The sequence below is a fragment of the Cephus cinctus genome, unplaced genomic scaffold (assembly GCF_000341935.2).
Source record: "Cephus cinctus unplaced genomic scaffold, Ccin1 Ccin1_scaffold1698, whole genome shotgun sequence".
Classification (NCBI taxonomy): Eukaryota; Metazoa; Arthropoda; class Insecta; order Hymenoptera; family Cephidae; genus Cephus; species Cephus cinctus.
In genome coordinates this window covers 9028-33324 of record NW_014333948.1, presented here as the reverse complement: position 1 = coordinate 33324, position 24297 = coordinate 9028, and the positions used below count along the sequence as shown (strand labels likewise).

The following is a 24297-nucleotide window of genomic DNA, read 5'->3' as shown; positions in this document are numbered from 1 at the left end:
ACACTGATAGGTTTTTAAAATAATAAACTGAACTTAGCATAACGTTAACCAAATTATGGTATAGCAGTTGCTCTATTTCCGTAAGTTCATTGTCCTTTCTCATCGTCGATTATTCCAACTTTTAAATAGTCTACTCCTTTGCCGATAGATGTCTCATTATTATTTGATAGCATAGATATGTCGTCCGTGGTATTATCTACAGTCGATAATTTAGCTACATATTCAGTGTATATCGTTTGTATGCAGTGACATACATATCGATTGATCATTACAATTAGTAGAAATACTTCCGTTAACCAATTCTGTCGTTTCCGTGAAAATAAATTGAAACAGCTCTGGTGTTCTTGTGCCATTCAATGTAATTTCGTAGATTAATGAAGAGACGAACTTACCCGAGTGTTGAACAGTTGTTGTTAAATGGGTACGGTGATTAAATTCGATTACTTCACTGACCGTAATTGGTGTTACCGTTCTTATCGAAAAAACAATAGGCGATAAGTTCCTATGATGATCGTTCGTCCAGCGTTACTGTACTGGTAATGCGATTTTCATAGTCAATTTTGGTATAAGGTTGCGATATTTAATGATGTCCAAACTGTCCTTAATTCTGTAGGATATCATAAGTGTACATACATAGATACATACCGCAATAGCTATAGGACTATAGGAGGCACAGAGCCGTTATTAAAAATAGCCTGGGGATATTATTGACCCGTACGTCACTATACTTGGGTTACGGTCTTTCCGGTTGACCGGTTTAGAGGCTATAGCTATTCGCTGGTCTCTGGTACTCTTCGGCTGACCGGAGCGCGTACAATTCAGCCTAGAGAATATGTTACATATCAGCTACGAGCTTGACCAGCTGCTCCAGATGTTTAAATTGATACGAAATAACTGATTAATCAGTCGCTCATCGTAAGTAAACGTCATTCTCTACGGCCTGGGAATTCCTAATGGTAAATTTCCATTAAACGCTGGTTGCTGTTATGTTATAAACAATTGAAAACGATGTTCTTCATAACTTTAATGGCAATTTATTTTCATCACTCGGTAAATCATTATAACACGACGGGTCACCACGTTGGTGAGGAAATCAGGAAAATGTAAGAACAAAAAGCAGGAAGCGAATTCGGAGAGAAGGACGATTAAGAAGAAAGAATGGAATGTTGTCAAGGTAATCAAGTAATTGTGGAAGAGGATATAGCCCGTAGCGATGTTAGCATCGGTAGTATCGGTAACATCAGCAAGCTCGGCCTCGGCCGTGGCCTCGTAGTTGGCGTCGGCGTCCACATTGCCAGCGGAACGCTGGATGTCGATATTCCAGTGCGCGGTGCAGGCTGAGCAGTGGCGCAGTGAAGCACTGCGCGAGAATCTAAAATTATCGGGTAGCCCGAGTCAAGCGTTCGAGCGGTGACAGCTAATCCGGCGTGCGTTCGCGCTCTGTGTACGATAGAACGAGAGAATCAGCGTTGAAAAGAGAAAGTAGAGGGTCAAGAGAGGGAGAGAGCGGAGAAGTTCGAGAAAGAGAGGAGAGTAAAGAGTGTGCCGTACAGTCAAGAGCGGTAGCAAAGCGTCATCCTGGCTGTGCTGTGACTCGTGTGTCTAGTTGAGTAATATTACTTTCGCGGAATACGGGAAACGTTTATCCTCCTGGTAATCGTTATTTTAGTTGTCATCTTCATCTTCGAAGTTTTAATTAGGATTTTCGTTCCCTGCACCGATCCTCGGGCGTAAATTGCACCGATGGCGGATGAGGAGGGTAACACGTGCGAGGACTCGCTTGGTCCGGGAGATATCAACACCGCTTTTGGGAAGAAGTTACGCGGTCGTAAGGGTGCTCTCAAGAAAAAGAATGTCTACATGGTCAAGGGTCATAGTTTCATGCCAAGGTTCTTCAAACAACCGACCTTCTGCAGCCATTGCAAGGATTTTATATGGTGAGTTCGAAAATTTTTACACATTTTGTTCAAATTCTGTTCCTTATTTATTTAATAAATCTGTAGCTCGTTAATACTCTTTCGGACAATACTTAGGTACCTCATACAAGTGAAACTGTTGATCCTACAAGAGCACCGCTTACTTTGACATGCGGTCATTTCGAGTTCCGTTAGCTAGGATAGCGAACGAACGAATGAATGAACGAGCGAATAATCGAACAAACAAGCGAATGAACGAATGTACGAGCGACGCTCTATGTTAACTGATTTAGCCTTGAGAGCCCGCGCACACGAAATTAGACACAGCTTACGTGCCGACAGAAATTCTCCAATGTTACAAATTCCTATAGTGTTTTTCTAGATCCACTCCTATTCTCGTTCTTCTATTATAGCTTAAACGCTATAGGGATTGTGTTTATAAGTATATATCTAAATAGGTTCACCGTTGTATTTCGGAACTCAGAGATGGACACTTGCTCACTTCGTGAGATCAAAAATAGTGGACGCGGAAGCTTTCGATTTTCTCAAGTTCTCTTAAACATAACATGACACGAACGAACTATTAGTTAAAACAATCTTGCGAGAATGCTGTGAGACCTGCTGTTCAGCATATATAATTCCCGAATAACTGGGATAACTAGGTGGCTGTGCAGGTAGATAGATAAATAGATGAATAGGTACATAGATTGAGTGGTTTCCATATTTATCTAACGTACAGAAACATCGTAACTTTTATCATTCTTCGTTTTTCCCATTATTCTTGCAAGCTTCGTTCTACTAAATTTTCCCAGGGCTCACGTCCTTTTCCCGGAAACACTCTCTCGTGTATCGATCCGCGAGAGATCTGGTCACGGACTTGCCAACCACCTTCTTCGATGTTTCTCGTTTGTTCAGGTATGCTTAGCTGCAGTTTTTCATGTTATGTTACGTTACAGATCCTGTAATAATTAAAGAGAATTCTGAAATATCTTGACAGATGAACGCATAACTAAGTAAGCCATATAGTTATATGCATTGTAAATGTCCATCAGAATAGAATTCATCTCTTTCTATTTTTACCTGTTTGTTTCTCGATGAATACGTCATTGCTACACGCTCTATGTACAATAAACTATCGAGAGCATTCCTAAACTTCATTTTTCTAAATGTATCTTTAAACTACTCTCGGCGATGTATACAGGAAATATGAACCAGGAAAAGCTAAAAAATGTTTATCATCTTCAAACTTTCTAAAACCTCTGGGAGCAGTATTTTACAAAATAAAAATTTGAAGACTATTGTACCTTTAACAATTTCTCTAGAAATTCATTCTATTTCTCTTACTTTCCCTAAAGTGTTAAAGGACGTAAATACAAATAATCAAAACAGATTTTAGATCAAATTAAATTGTAATTAAAGTCAAAAGAAATTCATCAAAACAGACTAATAATTAATGTCACTCACCGGAAAAAAATGGTAATATATAATCTGATCCAACATTTTTCTATATGATCATATCAAAAATTTTACAATAATTCACTATGAAAATGTAAATTTTACATATACAATTATCCTATTTTAGCGAATATCATTTGTATAGAATTCAAAGTTTACATAATGTATCTTTGTAAAGTTTTCTATCTGATTAGATAGAGAAACATTTTTAATCTGATTATATATAATTTTATATAATTATATATAATTGTTTATTATCCAGTTCAAATTTTACAGAAAATAAATTAGAGTTTTTAACCTCTTCATTTGCAGGCCAAATTTTGAGTCAGGTGCCACAAATGGTAGGTATAGTCACTGCGTGATGCATATGTGCGTCGCTGCCAGTGAAGCGGTTAATACTATATCGGCAGGGTTAAAATGTTATAATAACTCTACTAACAACAATAATGAACGACTAATGATCCAACAGGTCGTAGCTGTATAATTTAAAGAAAACAGAGCACCATGGAACTAATTTAAATCCGCAGGTAGTTGCTACAGAGCAGTGATTGTGCTGAAAAATTGGGATGTTTGATACGATGGAACTTAATAAAATTAACTATTTAACAAACTAAAGCGATAATTGTGTAGAATAAAAAATGGTGAATAATAAATGAAATTGAAATAATTAAGAAAAATGTTGAACTTTAGAAATGTTTTATTAATAATTTTTTTTCTATTATGAGAATTTCAATATGACTTAGTTTTGATTATAACGAATATAGAACGAAAAATTGGTTCGTAAATTGAGTTAGTGGCTCAATGGGTAGAGTGTCAGATTTCTCAATTCGAGCATCCCAAACATCTTTGGTTCGAATCCACCAATATTGACAACCGCACAAATACCCATTTTTTATCATTACTCTAAATATGTACATCGTATATAGATTCAAACAGGATTAATTTCAGCGATAGAAAGATCTCTTTATAGTTATAAACAAGTGTGTGTTAATATTATTTTACGTACAATCTACGTGACTGTCGTATGCAACACTATATACTAATGTTGTGTTAATCAATTCACCAGTTACATTAATTATAGGGGTTACTATCATTTACTACCAAATTCTTATCATAATTTTATTATTGAAATAATTTATTTAATTATTGAAATAATATATTTAACTTTGTAAAGGGATTAGAACAATCGAAATTACCGCAATTTTTACTATTCTTTTTTTCGGTATAGATGCAAGTATTACTTCACATTCTTTTTTTGACATAACATAATAACTAGAATATAATACTAGTAGACTGTAATCGTATTTATTTCATTATTAATTTTTCATACAAATTTGTAAATTTAATAGAAGTTACAGAAGTTTATAATGTTAGAAATGTTTATGCTTTCTAGATCGCATGTATGCATCATAAGATCTAAAACTGTATATGCATGTGACAGAGTAGATCGTGTATCAAGTGACAGTTATTGAATTGTTGCAACATATGTGCAAGATATATTTTAATAATCCTACAGTCATTTCTATTCAAAGTTCTAATTACGCAGCCTCTTTCGCGCACGAATTTTAAACTTCGTGGTCAGAAAAATATTAACTTCAAAATATTAACTTATATCAGTATAAATAAAGATTCATTCAGTGCTTAATTCGTGCAGAACTTTCTATAGAGCAATGTTCAACCAGTAATAACAATGTTAAGTACAATATAAATACTATGTATAATTTTTTACCTGGGTTGTGGTTATTGCTCTGAGAAAGAAATAATTGCTTTGGCACAACACGACTCTAGTTATTACATTTTTATACTGCATTTTTACTTATATCCCATCATTTGTCCCTTTAAGACTCGACTTTTTTCTACATGTTTTACGTTCAAAATTGTAACTGTATTGAAGTCAGACAGGGTGAAAAATGACAAAAGAAATTGTCATAATTTTTATTTATTCAAAATTAACGTTAAGATCACGAAATACCCGAAAATCACTTTGGGAAATTCTCAGAAAAAAAACCCTCCTTCGTGACAAGTCTTTGAATTTGAGCAAAAAACACCCCTCACGTCAATGGACAATTTCCTGCAGATTCTTATAATGGCTGTTTCAGTACGTATTAGATATTTGTTTCAATTATTCGTGATATAAGTACAATGATGACGCCGGACTCAGTGTATTCTGATGTTATGGTTAATATATACAACAATATTTATGAGGTTTCAAATATTTTACAGATAGCAGCTGAATCTCGGTTGTCTATTTTGAAAAGGAGACTTAAGCATTTTAATTTTTTGAATAGTTATGGGTTCTTAAAAGCGAATTGGCGCGGATTATCTTGTTCTCGAATTGTTTATCAGATATTTCTTTATTAGATTTATCACAATAAATAGCATAAGTTCTTAAGAATACAACATTTTTCTTTATAATCTCGAATAACACTTTTCGTCATTAAAACAATAATTAATACCAGAAAAAACTTGATATCTGTGACGGCAATTGCACCGATAAACAACGCAGAAAAATTACAACAGTAATTTCGAAATTTTTTTATTTAGGAATTTTCTTAAAAAGGAAAATACTAAAGACTCATTGCATGCGCACCGGCCACTGATCCATAACCGAAAAAAACTTACTTCATATCTTAAAATTTCTAAAGTAATCGCAATCTGTTTAATTCCCTGCATGCCATGAATGTGCACACCAAGCGGCAAATTCAAAAGCATTGAACGTCGACAGCGGTAATCGCAATCGGTATTGCGGAAAAGTAGTAACAGTATTTTGAGATATTTTTTATATACGATACGTTAATGAAAACAATAGATTTTATACTAAAGGAATTTTGTATATAATTCTATACCGTTTTGTGTTTGACTTGTTCTTTCCTTGGAAGATACAGAAAATAAGGTTAACCATCAAATACATTTAATAACATTTCAAGAATAAGATGTAGCAAAATGGTGATTTATTGCTAAATACGGACTGGCGAAGATCAATACAAGCACCCTTATAAATAATGACTGAGTCTAATGGAGATCAATCAGGAATCGGCAGAATGAGAAGATATTAATCTAGTCGATTTTCCGTAGACTCTTTCCAGGTGGAATCAATAAATATTGAGTATACCATGTTATCGATAGATAATAAAGGGACAAAAATAAAATCATTTTTCACTTTTAAATTAAAATTTTGGACACTTACCTATCGTAAAGGGAACTTTTGTACGACTTTTCAGGTTTGCCATTTTTTTATATACTTACAACAAATCTTGCCTTTTCTTTCAAGATTATTGTTCAAGGTATTCATACATATATGCAACAGGGTGATATGGAAAATTATGTTGTGATACCTCAATAGAGGCGTCATACAGAATTTTTCCTGTATAGAGATAACAAAAGAACGACTTTAGAAGTGCAAGGATAGTCTAATAAGACTACGAGGACCATGTTCTCTTACGGTTGAGCCGAATTCTCAAGTATTACCTCCTATAAACATATTTCAAAGTCCTACTCCAAAATTCAATTATTGCATTACTTATACATCTGTAGGTGTAATATCCGAAGGCTAAAATACTTTTAGTTACATTTTGGCTAGCAGGAGACTTTCTTACTTTCCACCGTGTAAAAATATCTCGTTTATGATAATTGTGATTTAAGCCATGTTGAAACCCATGGATTCAACAAAGCCTACAACCGGATAACTGTAATTCAACAATCTAGAATTTCTTCGCGTTTCTTTTGTCGGCTTTTCTTTCTTCTGTACTTTCTTTTAATTTCATTTATCTTCTGCTTCTTCTTCTTACATCGATGGTTTGATTGCAATGACCTAAGAATACGCATCTTGTTTATTATTTGTTGCTGTCGTCAGGTCTAATAAAATTTTATACTGATGAAGTGCCGAATGCAAGTTATATATATACATATATCTCTAGGAATAATATATCAATTCAGAAACGCTAATATAACATCTTTATTTATAATTTTAACAGTTTTCAATTAATTACGTTTGCGTAATCTTGGGCATATTACTTTCTAGAAGTATGTAATACATTTTTCAAGAATATGTAGATTAAACAGGCAGAAAACAGAAACTGCCATAGGCTGTTAAAAACTATTATATAAGATTTATTAAAAGTTTTCGATTGAATATTTTTGATAGTTATCACATTGGTTCCGATCACTATTTTCAGTACAAAGATAGGCTCCTTTATTTGATTTTCGTTTGTAATTCCTCATTCCTACCATCTGAATATCAAATATGAAATTTCATGGAAAATGCACGTAGGATTTGGGATACCATTTCTGAAAAATACGATGTGCAATGTTCCGGGGATGGTATCATTTATAAAAGAATGAAATTATTTAACCTTATAATTCTATATATTATACTTTAATAAAAAATATAAAGGATACGGAGAAGTTGCTTACAAATAAGGTCACTATACCCAGATAGATTTGTATAGCAGTCACAATAATGTGCGGAATTAAGTTGATGCAAGTGATTACCGAAAATTTGATAGATTTTATATTGTATTACTTTATACAAATTGTCTATCCCAAATCAGAGTTAGAGTAGGTGAAATTCATTATCGTATCATTTGATCATTTTATTCAAGTAATTTATGAAAGTCTAAATAGATGCACAAATCAAGAAAATGAAAAATCTTTATCAATGAATGCTGTATAACACTTTATTAATCGATACAAGACGCCTCTCTACAGGATCCTGGCTGATCTTCAATACAATAATAGAAAATTTAGCGTATATAAGTTTCCCTCAAATAATAGCGCGGCAATTACAGCAATTACTTCTTAATTTCGCAGAGATTGTCGTTCTCGCTTATAGGAATTTCTAAGGGGAGAAAGCAATAGTGTCAAGATAATAAAAATGTTCTAAAAACGTTTAAAGAAAATTCCGAGGAAAATCAATCCCAGTCGGCTAATTTGTGACAAGAGTCCCTAAGCAACACACAAGTATGCGAGAAGCACGAGCGAGCACTACTTCACTGCCCCGCCACCAGGTGGCCACTGTACCCTCAAGCAGAATCGAAGGACCATGGGAATAGTTATTGTTTCGATGTTATGGTTTTTTTTTTGGATTCAGCACGCTTTAATGTGATTCTAACGTTATCTTGAACAACCTGGCATTATACATACATATCCTGAAGGATATTATATCCTGTAAATTTTCTATTCTGCATCCTCTCATATGCGAGAGAAGCATTCTCTTTTAGACCATACCGTCCGTCGAGAACTCTGTGGTTTTTTTTTCCCATTACAGCAACCAATTCAGCCTCCGTCTGAGCGCAGAATGCAGTAGCGCAGCGTTAGCTACTCTGGAAATTAGCAAAGAATGTTCGCTCTCGCTATTCGAGTCATCCGTAGCCCGAAGTGTTGGCTTCCGTAACATCAAGCCATTCCCAACACTTTGAAAACATCGACTTTTGATATACCCGACAGAAACGCGAGAGAAGAATAGATACCTGAATTATAATAAATGAGAAAGGTTAACCCGAAAGAACGTTTTATTATTACTGTAACAGAAATATCCCTTTATCGTTCCGAACCCTGATTCACTCTAGAGTTAAGTGGCTAAAATCGTCATATGAGGAAATTGCTACTTTACCAGTCTTGACAGTTGTAAATAATATTCGTTACAAATTAGTTACAGTATATAACGTAAAATCTGGCGTACTGCCAACAGAACCGCCTGTTGGATTGTTTACCGATTTTATCTAACTCAACTCTAGCAACGTTACTACTGTAGTATAGTAGAACTAGCAGCTACGGCAAGTTGCAAAACTGACTTCATGCATCCTCATAACATTTGTACAGGTTTTAAATAAATGTTTGTTAGAGAGCAAAATGACGTCTTTTGAAATCATAATGTACGAAGGGTGTCTGGTATCTGGAAATTGAATATTGAAGTATTCATTACTTAAAAAGGGAAGTTATAGAAAACACCAACTTTTACAATATTTAGAATGTTAAAAATAATCATAAATAAGGAGTCTTGTTTGACTTCCTTATATTTGTCGATAATATAAAAAAAAAATAATACATTGTATATTGAACTATAGTATCAGGTATGTGAATTGTGTTAAAGCTAACTCATTTGGATAAGATAATTATTACAGACTTATGCTGAAGCGATAGCGAGTATAAAACAAATATGGTCACTTGGAACATACGTTTTTGGCAATTATTATTTAATTAAACGAAATAATGCACAGGATGCCATATCCACTATCGAGAAATCATCTCAAGACATTATGAAATGGCAGAATATTCTTAATTCAGGCCTGTTAGTGATATGAATTATAAGTATTATATATTTCAAACTATCATTTTACTTTATTATCAGCTTTGCTTGTACTGATTGTATGTTATATTTTTGTTCTTCAATTCATGGATTTTCATTTGCAACAACGTCGATTCATAACATTCCAGATAACACAGAGGTGCATAGGATGCGTCAGACATCTATGAAACATCAGAAAAAAGAATAAAAGATTTCTTACGTAACTAGCTAACAAATGTCATTTCATAAGAATCTCTATAGGTACCGTGTATAGAGACTGACGCGCCATCTGGTACTGAGATTGCAAATTAAAGGGGTGCTAATTGATTACATTGTTTGCTGTTATTTGTGAATTGATGTTTAAGATTGAAATTTATGAAGCATGGCAAAGTCGCGACATTGATTCCAATTCCTGGCACAAGTCGCGCTGGCATAGTCTATGCACGGTGCTTATAAGATGCCTAAACGACTTTAATGTCGAAGTTTTAAAGAGCTCTAGAGACAGATGTCTGATAGAATTCTTCTTGAATTGAATGCTATCTGGGATGGCATTCAATGAGAACACTAAACTTTGCTGTCTTCATGTTCGTGTTATATACATTTATATAGGTTTTCTGAAGCCCGCTAGCCATACCTACTTACGGACAATAAAGAATATTGATCAATTTTCCTCGTCTATATCTTGTTGAGCTTGTCTGCCGATACTCAAACTGAATGATGACGTGTCAAAATGTAAATTTATGATTTTTTCTCATCGGATGTATTTGTGCTGTATACAGTGTTCCAAAAATGGCACAAACGAATAACATGGTTGAATTCTACGGGAAAAATTAAGAAATACATTTTTTAGCATAATTAATTTTTTAGTTCGAATTCCGAAAGTAACTTACCGGTTTACGGCTACATGCTGATCCAGTCAAAGATGTTCATTCGTGGGCCAGCGTAGCTCATGAGCACGAAAAATACGAGATCGCTAGGTCATCAATGAGCAACACTGATGTGGGTGCGCTAGCACATCTATCGTCAGCTGCGCGCGTATACGTTGAAAAATGCCAAGTTTAACACTAATTATCTTCTGATTGTGACCTGAAGAATGTATTACGCTGAAGCACGTATTTCCTTGTATATTAGAAATAGCACACGTCGAGCACTACTGTGATATTGGATTCATAATCTGCTTATTTCATACACATTAACTAGCACCAATGTTATGCATGCGCTGACTTGCTCTATATTAGTTTTCCATGTAACGTGTGAGGTATGGTACAGGGCGTATAAGTTGATAAAAGAGATAAATGCATATTCGCTGGATAATTATGATGGAATATCAATTATGCGTTGCCTAAGCTCAAGGTCAGAATAGGTATTTAAAGAGCTAAGAAACTTAATTTGAAGTGATTGCGATGAAGCATGTCCCCAGTAGATGAAGAATCCGTCGACCAAGGCAGACGAACTAGTAAGCTCGACTCGTTCTTCGATCCTATTTTCCAAGTTTTCGTTTTGCGACACATCGACTCAGAAATCGATACAAAGTAGGTTAACTTAATTAGCTGAAACAAAGGCTTTCGTCGCGCAGAGACGCGTTACATCTAGGCTACGGGTTACGACCCCGTAAGCCATGACCTCAGTTAGAGATTAAGCTGGGCCTAATGACCAATCTCGTAGGACACTGTCTCTCTCTCTCTCTCTCTCTCTCTCTCTCTCTAAATAAATAAATAAATAAATAAATAAATAAATAAATAAATAAATAAATAAATAAATAAATAAATAAATAAATAAATAAATAAATAAATAAATAAATAAATAAATAAATAAATAAATAAATAAATAAATAAATAAATAAATAAATAAATAAATAAATAAATAAATAAATAAATAAATAAATAAATAAATAAATAAATAAATAAATAAATAAATAAATAAATAAATAAATAAATAAATAAATAAATAAATAAATAAATAAATAAATAAATAAATAAATAAATAAATAAATAAATAAATAAATAAATAAATAAATAAATGAATAAATAAATAAGTAAATAAATAAATATATATATATATACATATATCCGTCTGAAGATCTCGAACCAAAGTAATGAGATGATAAATATTTATAAAACGCGGTATCATGCTGTCAAATAAAACTGCCCTGTTTGTTCTTTAATTCTCAGTTGGTTGCAACTTACGCTGACGCAGACAATACTTCGTGGATCTCTTAAGCTGCCGAGCAATGTAGGCTAATCAGAGATTTGCACTACTATCTGCCTTCCACCCCTTCGAGCTCTTTTCTTGTTCTCCATTTATCTATGTAGCCACCGCTTTCGTTCTGTTCGTTCTTCCGCTCAGTCGTACGTGTCTCGTAAGTACCGGCATAAAAAAAGGAGTACAGATCTGCTGCATTAGTCCCCGTATGGCTTCTCGTTCTTTTTTTATACGTAATTCCTCTTTGTACAATGTAAAGTACATTATGCTTCGTGCCATGATCCGTTTCCGAGGCGAATTGGCGCCGTTATGCATATATTTCGTCGAAAATTTCCAAACTCTATTTTCGGCTATCTACAAGAGTCCATGAAAACAAATAAGAAATTCATTATTTAAAAAACCAAACTTCACTCTTACGGACACTAATTTGATCACAATTCCAGCTGATGACTTTGTTTAGGAATATAAAGAAAGGGCGCTGCTACGCAGAATTACCTTCTTAAAAATACATTTGAAAGTCACCCATCCTGTTCTTCTCTTTGATTTATCGTTTGAGCATAAGAAGGAAGGAAATTCGATTGTTGCTCAGGATATACCTATATATCGCTGAGCTATACTACTTCGATTTTTCGTAAATGGAACTTCATTTTTTCACGATTACATGTTGAATAATTTGGTTATGCGTCTTCTTACTTTAAACTTTTTCTGTTTCAGGGGTTTCGGGAAGCAGGGCTACCAATGTCAAGGTAAATGATTATTCGAAAGTAATAGTGAGGATAATATCCTTCACAGTCAGTGAATAATGCAGGAACTCTAGAAATGAGAGAGCTGTCTCACTAAATTTCAAATGACAAAATTTCGCAATTGTGTTCCAGTATGCAGCTTCGTCGTACACAAGAGATGCCACGAATACGTTACATTCACATGCCCTGGAGCTGACAAGGGTGCTGACTCTGATGTAAGTTTTGACCATGGTTCAATCATTTTCCAGATTGTAAAATTCATTTTAGAGCCAATTAGGGCTGTTAAATGTTAACGGAATAGCTACAGAAAATCATTGTTCTGATGCTGAATTTCTATTTCATTTATGTAATATGATGTGCCTGCTGGACTTTAATTCGGTCGTGAGTGTGAGGTGGTCGTGGAGGTAGACGTAGGGTGTGAAAGAGAGCAAATATATTGCACGACGCTGGTAAAATGTAGATGAATCATTTCAGAGAATTTTTAAAAGATGAACATACAAGGAACGGGGAGCTTTTTTATGCCCTAGTGTTTCAGTGGGTCACATGTGCGTGATATTTGTGACGCTGCATACAACTTACTCGATGATTTTCACTGATTTATACGTGTTGGAAAAGCTCTAGTAGAGAAGCTGGTTCTAAGAAATATTTGGTCGATTGAAATAAATTGCAACGCGTTGATGAAAGCCCTACAAAAATCTACTAGAGGTGAAATTTAAGAGAATTACTTTCACGTGCTCATCGTGTGGTGTGCCCGATAATACGCAAATGTCATATATTATGAGACTAATGAAAAAATTATTGAGCTCCGCAAAACAATGCCGCATTACAATTCGACGGAGACATAGGCTGAGTAAGAGTGTGTTGTTTGAGGATAGAGCTTATCAAAATTTGGTCGAGGATCATCACTAATAAACGACCTCGTTACCACTAATAAGTTTTTAACGTAAGATAGCAATTGAATTATGCCTCCGGGCTCATGCTTACGGGATAACGAGATAGCTTATGATGCTTTATCGCTTTTTGACCAGAACGAACGATTTGGGTTAGCATTTTGGAAGGATCAATCTGAGAGTGGTTGTTATTTTGTTACCAGGAGCAACAATTCGCATTGGCTTTTGTGAATTTCAATTGTTGTAACCGAATACGCGACATCTAAATGAGAATAATACCGACCAAAATTAAATGACATGGTGTCCTAATACTTTCAAGCTACTGTGAGCAACTATCAGCTATTAGACAACAGACTTCCATCTTATGCTAAATTTTGGGTTTGGAAAAAGACTAACAGTAACGTAGGCGGGGGTGGTAAATTCGTGAGTCCGGTCCAGTGAACCACGCTCCAAAGAACCTCCAATTCCTATTAGAATCTTTATCCCTAAAGTGGCTAATATTATTTGAATGGTAATGTCGGTGTGCACGATGTAATGGTGACCTAACGCAGGACACTCGGACGAAGCATCAATTCAAGCAGCATACCTACAACAGCCCTACATTCTGCGACCATTGCGGTAGCCTTCTTTATGGTGTCATCCACCAGGGCATGAAGTGCCAAGGTACCAAATAATATCCTCGTACGGTGTTGCTTGGCCTCTGTTTCTATCTATTAGTCTTTTTCTCTGTGGGAAAATAACATAAGTATGTATATGCATACACACTACTCGTACACACTACAAAACTATATATATATATATATATATATATATATATACGTATGTTCTCTATGTCTATAGCATATGTATACATACATGCTCTTTAATGACTTTACATGCGACTATAACTTTTACGGTGTTTGTACAAGCTCTGATATGCCTTGTGTAATATTTGTAATGTTTTGTTGAGCAACATGCGTTCCTTGCACGGGCATTTATTGGCTCTTATTCACTCAATTTTTTTTTTAAACAGAGAAAGTATTCAAGGGTTACCGAATAGAAAGGAGTGGAGATACACTCAAGGAACACGAAAAACAAATTTTCTGTTGATTACTATAGGTCATGTGATGAGGATATAAAGGAAGCGAAAGTCGAAGAATTTAAGAAATGTTGTGCAGGGTATCGCAGACCCTCTTCTCTTTTGTCTAGATCTTTACTCTGTGTCTCTGCGTATAACACGATAATCAAATTTCCGTTTTATATACCTCGAGAATGCACTTGTGCGCGTGTGTTCTTGTGGGTACATATAATCTATTCGACAATTAGATGCATAGAAGGCATAAGTAATGCTTTTTTTTACACAGAAAGAAGAATGTATTCCACTGTTTACTATTGTGATGTCATCAAGCTTTCTCTATTCACCCACTTACACTCCTCTGTCTTTCCTATTCCACCATTAGTCCTTTTTATCCTAAATTATCACCGAAATGAATATTAAGAGAAAGAGTTCGCCACCCCTACCGTACCAAAAAGCAACGATTTTAATAACGTTACATGTAAATGCGTGCGCACGGTGATCGCGGAAGCAATGTACTCAATAACAAAAAAAATTTATGTACATATTGGACGTACGAAGTTGAACCTCGAGACACGAAAGGCTTCTTTTTTGTCGATTCTATGGTCAGCCAGCAAGTATACTTTGCCATTCGCTGCTAATACTCAGAATCATTGTTCAATTATCAATAAATTATACACAACAATAACCGAGATACAACGATGTTGCAAATACTCACATAGAATTTCGAAATAGGCGTCACCATTGTTGCCGTGTTGGTGATACCATAGGATGCAAAAACAATACCGTCGGTGCCGAATTCGCTTCATTAGGGGGCAACAAAGCAACGGCGCAATCCACCTGTCACGATACGCTTCAAGATTATGGATACAATATATTTCTGTGGTTATTATTTATTTAAATCTTATTACTATCATCTACATTGTTCTTGTTATTAGTATTATTATTATTATTATTTTTATTATTCTGTAAAATAAAAATGTTCTAAATGAAATATTAGGTTAAATTCGAGATTCACGAGATATGTTGGGAATTTCAATTGATAATATGATGCAACAGTTCTACATTTCTAAACGTCCAAATTCTGCTAACGAATGATTAATCCTACGAAATAAGACTTTACGGCCAATAACTCTTTAAGTCGCCAAGTAAGTAACGTGGTATTATTTATTGAATTTTATAGCTCAAAAATTTAACTAAACGATATCTAGGTTGACTTAAAGTTTTCGAATGAAATTTACTTCCATCCTGAAAAGTATAACAGCAATCAGTAGAATAAAGCTTACAATTGTTGTACATAAATAGTTTTGAAGATGAAAATTGAATAACAGCAACATTAAAATAATAATCTAAATCTTTGACCATTAAAATAATATTCAGTTTGTCAACATTGGCTCGTCTTGGAAAATCTTCGTCGTTGAAATATCTTAGTTTCATTTAATGCATCAATTACAGTCTTTAAATATCTATTCAAGGGGATCATGGACCTAAATCCATCATTAGATTATATATTTGCAACATCCTCTATCATTTCAGCTTGACAATAATGATATCTAGATTAAAAATGATTGATTATGGAAAACTGCATGTCAAGATAAAAATATGTTGATATATTATATCAATAGTCGAGAGGTCGATGGCTGAAGGGCGATATTTGGTAACTTTAGCGATTGTCACGTTAGGAAGGAATTGGTTTACAAAACACTTTAACTAAACCGTGCATGACACACGCTTCAGAAACGTAATAATTGCTTAGACACTTTATTTGCTACAAATAAGAGTGAAATTAGAGAGTAATTAAAATAAACATGTCGAGGTAAATTGTATCACGAAATATCGCAGTTTTATCAAGCACATGCATTATTTTTCTGTAACTACACTTTCTAATTTATGCTAATTGAATTACTACTTCTATGTTATTCGTAACGGTTTAAGGGAAATGTTCGTTTTTCTAGCGCTAAATATGTGTTACTTTTTTGTGAATTATTTTTTGACGGAACTATAATGTGTTATCAGTAAAAAAATTTCCAGATGTTTTTATTCATATTTAAACTCTTTACAGGAATTTTTCTAAGGCTTTTCTTGCGAAATAACGCTGGCTAAGAGTTAGTTATTATGATGTCGTGTGAATCCTTGGTTGACATAATATCTGCGTGCTAGATCATTCAAAATAAAAAATCTAACGGTTTTCCACTTTATATGTGGTTATGGTTTGACCAACTTAAATGTATAAAATGGCGATCTGCTAACAGCATCTCTATCGATGGTGAAGTCGATATGCTGGAATGTTGATATCATGCTAATCAGGGATTCGTACAATGTTATAACTTCATAAGGAACGGCTCATAACTAGCGTTATTTCGGAGGAAAATTTCTGTAATAAGTTTAATTATGATTAAAATCATCAGTATAATTTTTTATTGACACACATTTAGAGTTTTGTCAAAAAGATTCACAAAAAGTAATACACATTTAACACTAGAAAATCGAATACCTGTTCAACCCCTTCACTGGCAGCAAGGCACATATGCGTCACACGTTGACTATACATATTTGCCATTTATGGCACCTGATTGAAAATTTGGCCTGTCAGTGAAGGGGTTAATAATATATTACAAGTTTTTGTATAACAAATGATTTTTAAGATCACAAAACTAACTTAAGCCTAGCTTACGGATATTAACACGTAGGCAAGCTTTCTCGAAGTCACAAAAATTAAATATTTCAAATTATATTGTGTAGGGATTAGTATAGGGAACAGATAAGTTTCCACTGAGGCATTTAAGATGTCGAATGAAAATTTATTTGTCCCATATAAGTAAATATTGTGAGCGACGAGTAGTCTGGTCTTCACCCTCTCCCTTTCAATGAGCGACCGTTGCGCTACGCCCGAGTAGCTCGACAACGTTGAGGTTTTCTCAGAATTAGCAACCGTTGGCCCACTTGGCTTTTGTTTACAAAAAATATGCCTACAACTGAAAGTAAGTCTTTATTATTAGAACTAAAAGTTTATTAAATTAATAAATTTGATGAATATTCACTCAATAATTTCAGATCTTCTTTAGATGCGTGCGGTTCCTCCGCTCTCCCCTATTTTACGTGTATAATTACATTTGGTTCAACCTTCTACATTGGGCCCAACAATTGCTAAAACTTCCATTCTTGCCACTTTCAGGCGCTATGTAGGTATTCAAAGTCTGTAATAAAACTCATGAACCGGGTCCTAAATCTGGAAAATAGAAAAAACGAATTTCATATAATTCCGAATTAATTCCTTTATGGTAACATAAAACGATCAACCGTCCAAGTATTGTACTCCGTTTCTGCTGCATAACTTTGATGATCATCTAACATATACAGTCTATCTCGATTAGGTCTTCTTACTTAGTATACGATATTCCCTTTCTCTGAACATGACGAAGTTAGGGATAATTAGTTAATTAATACCTATATGTAAATGAAATCAGCTTTTTATCATTGATCTATTTATATTAATTTTATGTACGGATTTACTGCTATATGCTTTAATTTATTTGTTAAAATATTGATCATTATTCTTGTTGATATCAGGTTAGTATCGACGTGGAAATTTTTCAAATAAACTCTCCATCACGTTTAACAATCCTCTTCGCAATATTATGATGTTTCAAAAATACAAAAATATTAAATAATTGACAATTAAAAAATTATTCAATTATTCGTAAATTTAGTGATCGATAACAAATTTTTTACAATGCTAACAATTAAACTCCTTTAGATTTAATAAATGTATAACTTTGTGTCATGTACTCATCAAATTAGAAGAGAACTTAGCAAATGTTAAATGATAACTATCTAGGTACGTGTATAAAAATTATTTTATAAACGAGTTTTTTAATTAATTTTCGACGTTTTAGTAGGACATGGAACATTAAAAGAGATTGTAGTATAAAATGGAAATTCAAAATGAGATAAAATTGAAAATGATAGGACATATAGGTTCAAAGCAAGAGGTTAGTATTGAAGAGAATCGAAAGAGGCTTCGATTAGAACCTCAAAGTTTAACGTAGGCTTAAAATTTGGACTCCGATAGAGAAATGTTGAGCTTTCACAATTATTGTATGCGACCAGTTTACGAACAGTTGCAAAAGATGGCAGAAAGAATTTTCCATATAGTTATCACGGCTTGTAGTTTTTTTTTTACTATTATACGATTGTGGTTTCCGTTAAGAGAAATATTTCTATGCCATACAATTGTTGACCTTCTTATATCCTGTAGTATTTTCCTGCATGCCTAAATACATATAACTGTTAGCTAACGAATAGTTATATCGCTTGTACATTACATTGTTGGCTTACTAATTTATATGGATTTAGAACAAATCAATTGACTTATCCGCTTTTTAAGCACAGTTGCACGAATACGCAAAATGCGCTTTTCTAGTTGTGCCTGCGCGCACGAGGACGAATCTCTGTAACTAATATTTCAGACGAATTATTGAAGCAATTGGATTAAAATTTATAGAAAACATGAAATTTGTAACCCTTAACCTCAAAACCTGGGTCTTTTTTGTTCGACTCGATTTGAACTTTTGGAACAGGTTGAGAACCATTCACCACTTCGTATATAATAAAAACATAGTGCAAAAAATTATTACAGATTTTTTCTATAGTGTTATAATAAATGGTTCAAAGCTAATATATGAATTTTTATAAAATTTTCCTAATACAATACGTTAAGTTAGTGAGAAACGAGGCGGACGAAAATAATCCACATTTTGGGTTTGAGAGTACTAAAAACTCTTTTTGGGTTTAAGGGATAATATAGATCAAACAGTAAAATTTGCAATTGCTCAGCATTGGTCGTTTCTAATAGTGTATGCATGACTTTAATCTTTCTCTTAAGTGCGAATGCCATGCTCTTTTAGTTATGCTTTAAGTAAATCTATTTGCTATGATTTGTTTAAATGTCCTTCTTGTCATTCTTCTTGCAACTTCGTGTTTTTGTATTTCTATTCTGTTCTACGTTTCTAATCATTGACCTGGATTTCAAATGCAGGGTGAACAGAACAAGACGCTGTAATTTGTTTCCATCATTTCTTGTCCAATTTTTTTTTATTATATGTTATATCACGCCTTATTCATATGAACGGTAATGTCAGAGAACGTCATCTCGTTTTAGTGAACGATAACGTCTTTCAATAGCAGTTTTAATTTGTGATTGTTTTAATGAATTGCTGCTAGCGTTGACATTGCCATCCTGATAGCATTGCATCTAAGGGATTTACATTTGTAGTTTTGTAAAACTTTAAAAATCACAAGAGTCTGGCTTCTATGCAGTAATTTAGAACTTTAATTTTATAAAATTCCTCAAAGTTTGGATTGACTCGATTTTATTATCTTCTGTTTCTTAACTTATGTTAGTGTCGATCATAAAGCAGTTTGTAACGTTATCGGTTGTGCTGTACATACATCTATTAGATACATATGTATTTTCCACTGTTTTATGTCTCTCGCAGTGCTGCTACGTTTTATAATCATTGCGGAGGATTTTTTGAGATAAATAGTAACAATAATATCAGAAATAATCCCGTTGAAAATATTTATTTATCTAAAATTACTTGAAAATATTAAATTAGAAACTATAGGAAGCTTTAGCCGTTTTTCAAACTAAAGCTGTGGGTTTCACGTCAATGTGAGAAACAAGTGCTATAATGTGTTTCGAAAGTCGAATAACGTCAAAGAAATTGTTACTAATACAACTTATTGGAGCCAACTGGTATTCCCTGTTTCAAATTTATAAATATTATTGTCTGCGTGAAAATTACACGTATCATATTTTTCATACGCAACTAATGATGTAAAATAAGACTTTTTTAGACGAAGGTGTTGGTGAATAATCATTTGAGCAATATTATAACTAACGAAAGTTTTGATGTAAATGATGATGAGTTTATGACCTACATTTGCTTGGTTGCATTTAACAGATGTAGCGCGATCGACCGCGAGTTAAGAGCCTAGAGAAATCGGACACCATTTTGGATTTCTACTCAACAAATCAATGGAATTGCACAAATTTAATAGATATTTTCCTACTATGCGGATTGGCAGACGAATTGCGAAAGCCTGACAATTAGTTCCATATGACTTTCACAATGATTAATTCAAAACTGAAAATCAATTCCAATGTGACAATTTTTAGATTTCGAATAATCATTGTAAAAGTAATGTCAAAACGATATAGAATATATTGGTAACTATATTTAGGAAAAATATGTTCGTCAAATTCGATCTATTAACTATTTTCATGATTAGGAACGCGAAATACCGATTTGAAGTCATCAGTCTCTTCTCAGATAGGAAAATTATATTCTTAGGCCGTTTTCAGAATGTTCAAACTGGATGCACGTGTGTGGTGAGCATATGCTAAATATATTCGAGTATATTCTCGGCATATACAGAAAATAATCGTACGTTGGCTTCAAATGAACACTCGATACATTCTGAAGATATGCTCTGATAGGTGCAGAATGTAATAATGTCAACAATTGTCGGAACTTATGCATTTGCATCAGCTAGCCATACGCTTACGACATACGATTGACATATAGTTTCAAACACAGTTAGAACGAGTATTTATTTAGGTATAGGGGCTTTTATATACGCTTTTAAATACATATAATCTTGGGCATACTTTGGGCATTTCCCGAATTTCACTGTCAGTTCTGCAAACGTGGTTATCTCTTACTCAATTGTATGCAGGCAAACCTCTGTTTACGCAGAGCGTTAAAGCGCAGAGACGAGATCGAGAAACTCATAGTACTAGTAGTGAATTTTGGAACGTATCAAAAGCTTTGAGAGTTCCTTCATAGGACTAACACTGGATTGAGACTGAGTACTTTGGAGATGCTGATTGTTCGTATTCTGGATATATCAAAAGAATGTGCTCAGAATGTAATGGGATCTGTTGAGAATATTTAGTACATATTTCGATTTTTCAAGATGAAATTACTATAATTAGGAAAATTTAATATGCTACCTAAGTCTAAACCCATACTCCTCACTGATCTGTTTTGTCATTTTCGTAAAAATTCTGATTTTTCTTCAGTGTGCGAGCGAAATATGGGACGAAAAGGAAAAATAGTGTACGTCATTCGTCGTATGATCTTGTTATTTTCCCTAGTGTCAAAACTGATTCGACGGCTCGTGATCCGCTAAGCAAGATGACAGGAGAAGAGCTGAACTATAAAGATAGGTCTTTCTTCCAGGTCGCAGAGTGGTACAATCCTAAAGGTCTCATGCTGTTGGTAGTGAGACTCCTCTAGGTCCTCCCCCTTATTCCTGTAGGAAGGATATCATTCCAAGAGCTAGGTACGTAGTAAATACCGTAATTACCGATCGTGACATGACATGAGTTATCTAAATCAAGCGAATCGCGTGGAAATACGTGAAATGCGAATACTCGGCACCGATGGCTAACGAGATAAGAAGGGTCCAATATAATAATATTGTCCAATATATAATTTTTCAACGTCTAACTTTCTAAAACATAATCCAAATAAACGAGAATGTACATACGACGGTTTCTCAAAACATGGTGGATTATCTCTGCTTATTTTTTTGTCTAGTAAATAAAAGGGTCAAATCGATCCGTGAGTACATGCAGTCAGAGTACGTCCAGTATTAAAATAATGTACCACTTGTAAATATTTGTTATAAGCAATATAACCTATTTGTAAATTTATTTATATTGTTCATGATATGAAATCTATATGGAGAAAATTTTTCATTAAAAATTACCGTGAAAATCACGGCAATCCGGAATGTCATGGTATTTCATAGAATATTACCTATATGCATATTTAAAGCGGGCAACCATTTTAGGAGACCGAAAATTAGATGATTTTTTGGATTTTTTTTATTGTGAAAAAACGGAAATTTCCGCAACTCTGACAATAATTTATTCATATTTTCATACATCTCTGGTAATTTTTTCAAGTTATTTCATGCATTAACTGAGGTGTAATCCACTGTGTCCCTTGGCGTGTCCTCAGCGTCGGTGTCGATTTGCGGAAATTGTACAGCTCACAATTCGCATCTGAAATAGTCCAACAAATTTTTATACATTCTTAAGATGTTTTTTTAAGAACATGAACGTAAATTGTGAAAAAAAAAATCGAGAATTGAATGTTGGAACGTGTTTGAAAAATATGATCGATTTTTAGCATTTTTTCCCCGGCATTCTGCAATAATAAATATGTTTTAAAGAATCTAATCTTTCCAACTTTAGGTTCATTTTTTAATAAATTACATTATGTAAACGTGTTCCAAATTTGAAGTTGATCCATCAATTAGTTTTCGAGTTATGATGCCAGCAAATTGAAAAAATGTCGTTTCGAGAAAAACACGTTTAAAGTTTCACGAACGAAAAACTCAAAGTTAAATGTGTTTAATCAAATGATAAAGTGTCTTACCGATTAATCAGCGATTAATTCTTCCTCATGCAACTCATTTGAAGCTTGTATTTCCACTTTACGAGCTTTTCGAGCTTCTTTTGCCTCTAATGAATTTTTTCTATTTTGCCGAGCCACGCGCATCTGATTCATTTGAGCGGAGAGTCTTCATCATTTATATACATACCGTTAGAAGGAATCCGAATCTCGTTCTGAAATTTTCAGGGTGTATTCTTAAGATATTCTCCTAACGATTTATGAAATAAAAAGAAAATTGATTTTTTTAAGCATCTAAAGTGGTTGCCTTCCTTCAGAGAATCTCACGAATATATACATACTAACAAGTAAGGTACCTCAGATGTCCTCCTCCGATTTCGTTCGTTTTTAAATATGTTATTCGCTATAAAAATCTAAGAAACACGTGTTTCTTTCATGTGCGGAAAAATGATTTTAGGGGGTGAAACCAACCCCCAAAGTTGGGCTCCTCGAGAGCAGTTCTCGCAGTATCGCATATTCCCAGTCGAGATATTTAAAAGGGACCAATTGGAGGATAATTCTCATGATGAATAATGAAAAATGTATTTTGGTCGATTCTGTGGGGGGGGGGGGGGGGGGTGAAAGCACAAAAATATATAGGGGTGGAAAAATGCAAAATTTGTATAACAAAAAAACTATTCGATTTTAATCAAACAAATTTCATTTGAAAGTACTAATAAAAAGTAGGAGATACATGTTTTTGTTTTTTTCGAAAAGACGTCGTTTAAGGGGTAAACCACCCCTATGCCGGTGCAACCAATTCCTCATTAAGGGTGCACTATTTTGCTTCAATTCGACTTTTCAATCATTAGAATGTTCTTTGTATGTGTTAATTAAAAAGTATAATCGTTTCAATAACGTTCGGTTGTATGTTTACCAAAACCGCCCTTTCGTTTCCTGACGCCCTTCTGGCGGCATTCCTTTTGCGCCCGCAAGATCTTCAAAACTCTCATATCCTAAGGGTATCGGAAGTCGCTAAAACGATTTCAGACTTTAGAGTTTGAAAGCCACAATATCAGATACTGTCAAAACGCAATTTTTAAATTGTTTTGGCAGATGGGAACTACCCTTAAATGTATTCTATTACGATTTTATTAGAGTATGTAATTTTTGCAAACGAAAGTCATTAAAAATGACTCATCACTGACAGATATGGTGGTTGGGTCTCATTACTCATTGTGACAACAGCTTCATATCAAAGAATTGCGGTAAGCGGATGAATTTACGATGCGAAAATGATAACTGCATTTTTATGTATTGGTGATATTTTGTTTACATGTATT

At 34.0% G+C, this 24297-nt stretch overlaps 1 protein-coding gene across 12 annotated transcripts; it reads left to right on the top strand.

Annotated features, from left to right (window-relative positions):
* Positions 1–402: 402 nt before the first annotated feature.
* On the top strand, positions 403–22349 carry LOC107273513 (protein kinase C). Of its 12 annotated transcripts, none has more exons than XM_025090868.1 (6): positions 403–421; positions 1701–1937; positions 12574–12605; positions 12735–12817; positions 14044–14155; positions 14591–14625. In XM_025090868.1, exons 2-6 carry the CDS (start codon positions 1744–1746, stop codon positions 14608–14610), a joined length of 441 nt encoding a protein of 146 aa, XP_024946636.1. In that variant the 5' UTR covers positions 403–421; positions 1701–1743; the 3' UTR covers positions 14611–14625. The 12 variants fall into 12 exon arrangements, with proteins under 12 accessions (XP_024946636.1, XP_024946637.1, XP_024946631.1 ...); XM_025090867.1 differs by lacking the exon at positions 403–421 and adding an exon at positions 1265–1605 and having other exon boundaries at positions 1691–1937; XM_025090866.1 differs by lacking the exon at positions 403–421 and adding an exon at positions 1266–1605 and having other exon boundaries at positions 1670–1937.
* The last annotated feature ends 1948 nt before the right edge of the window (positions 22350–24297 follow it).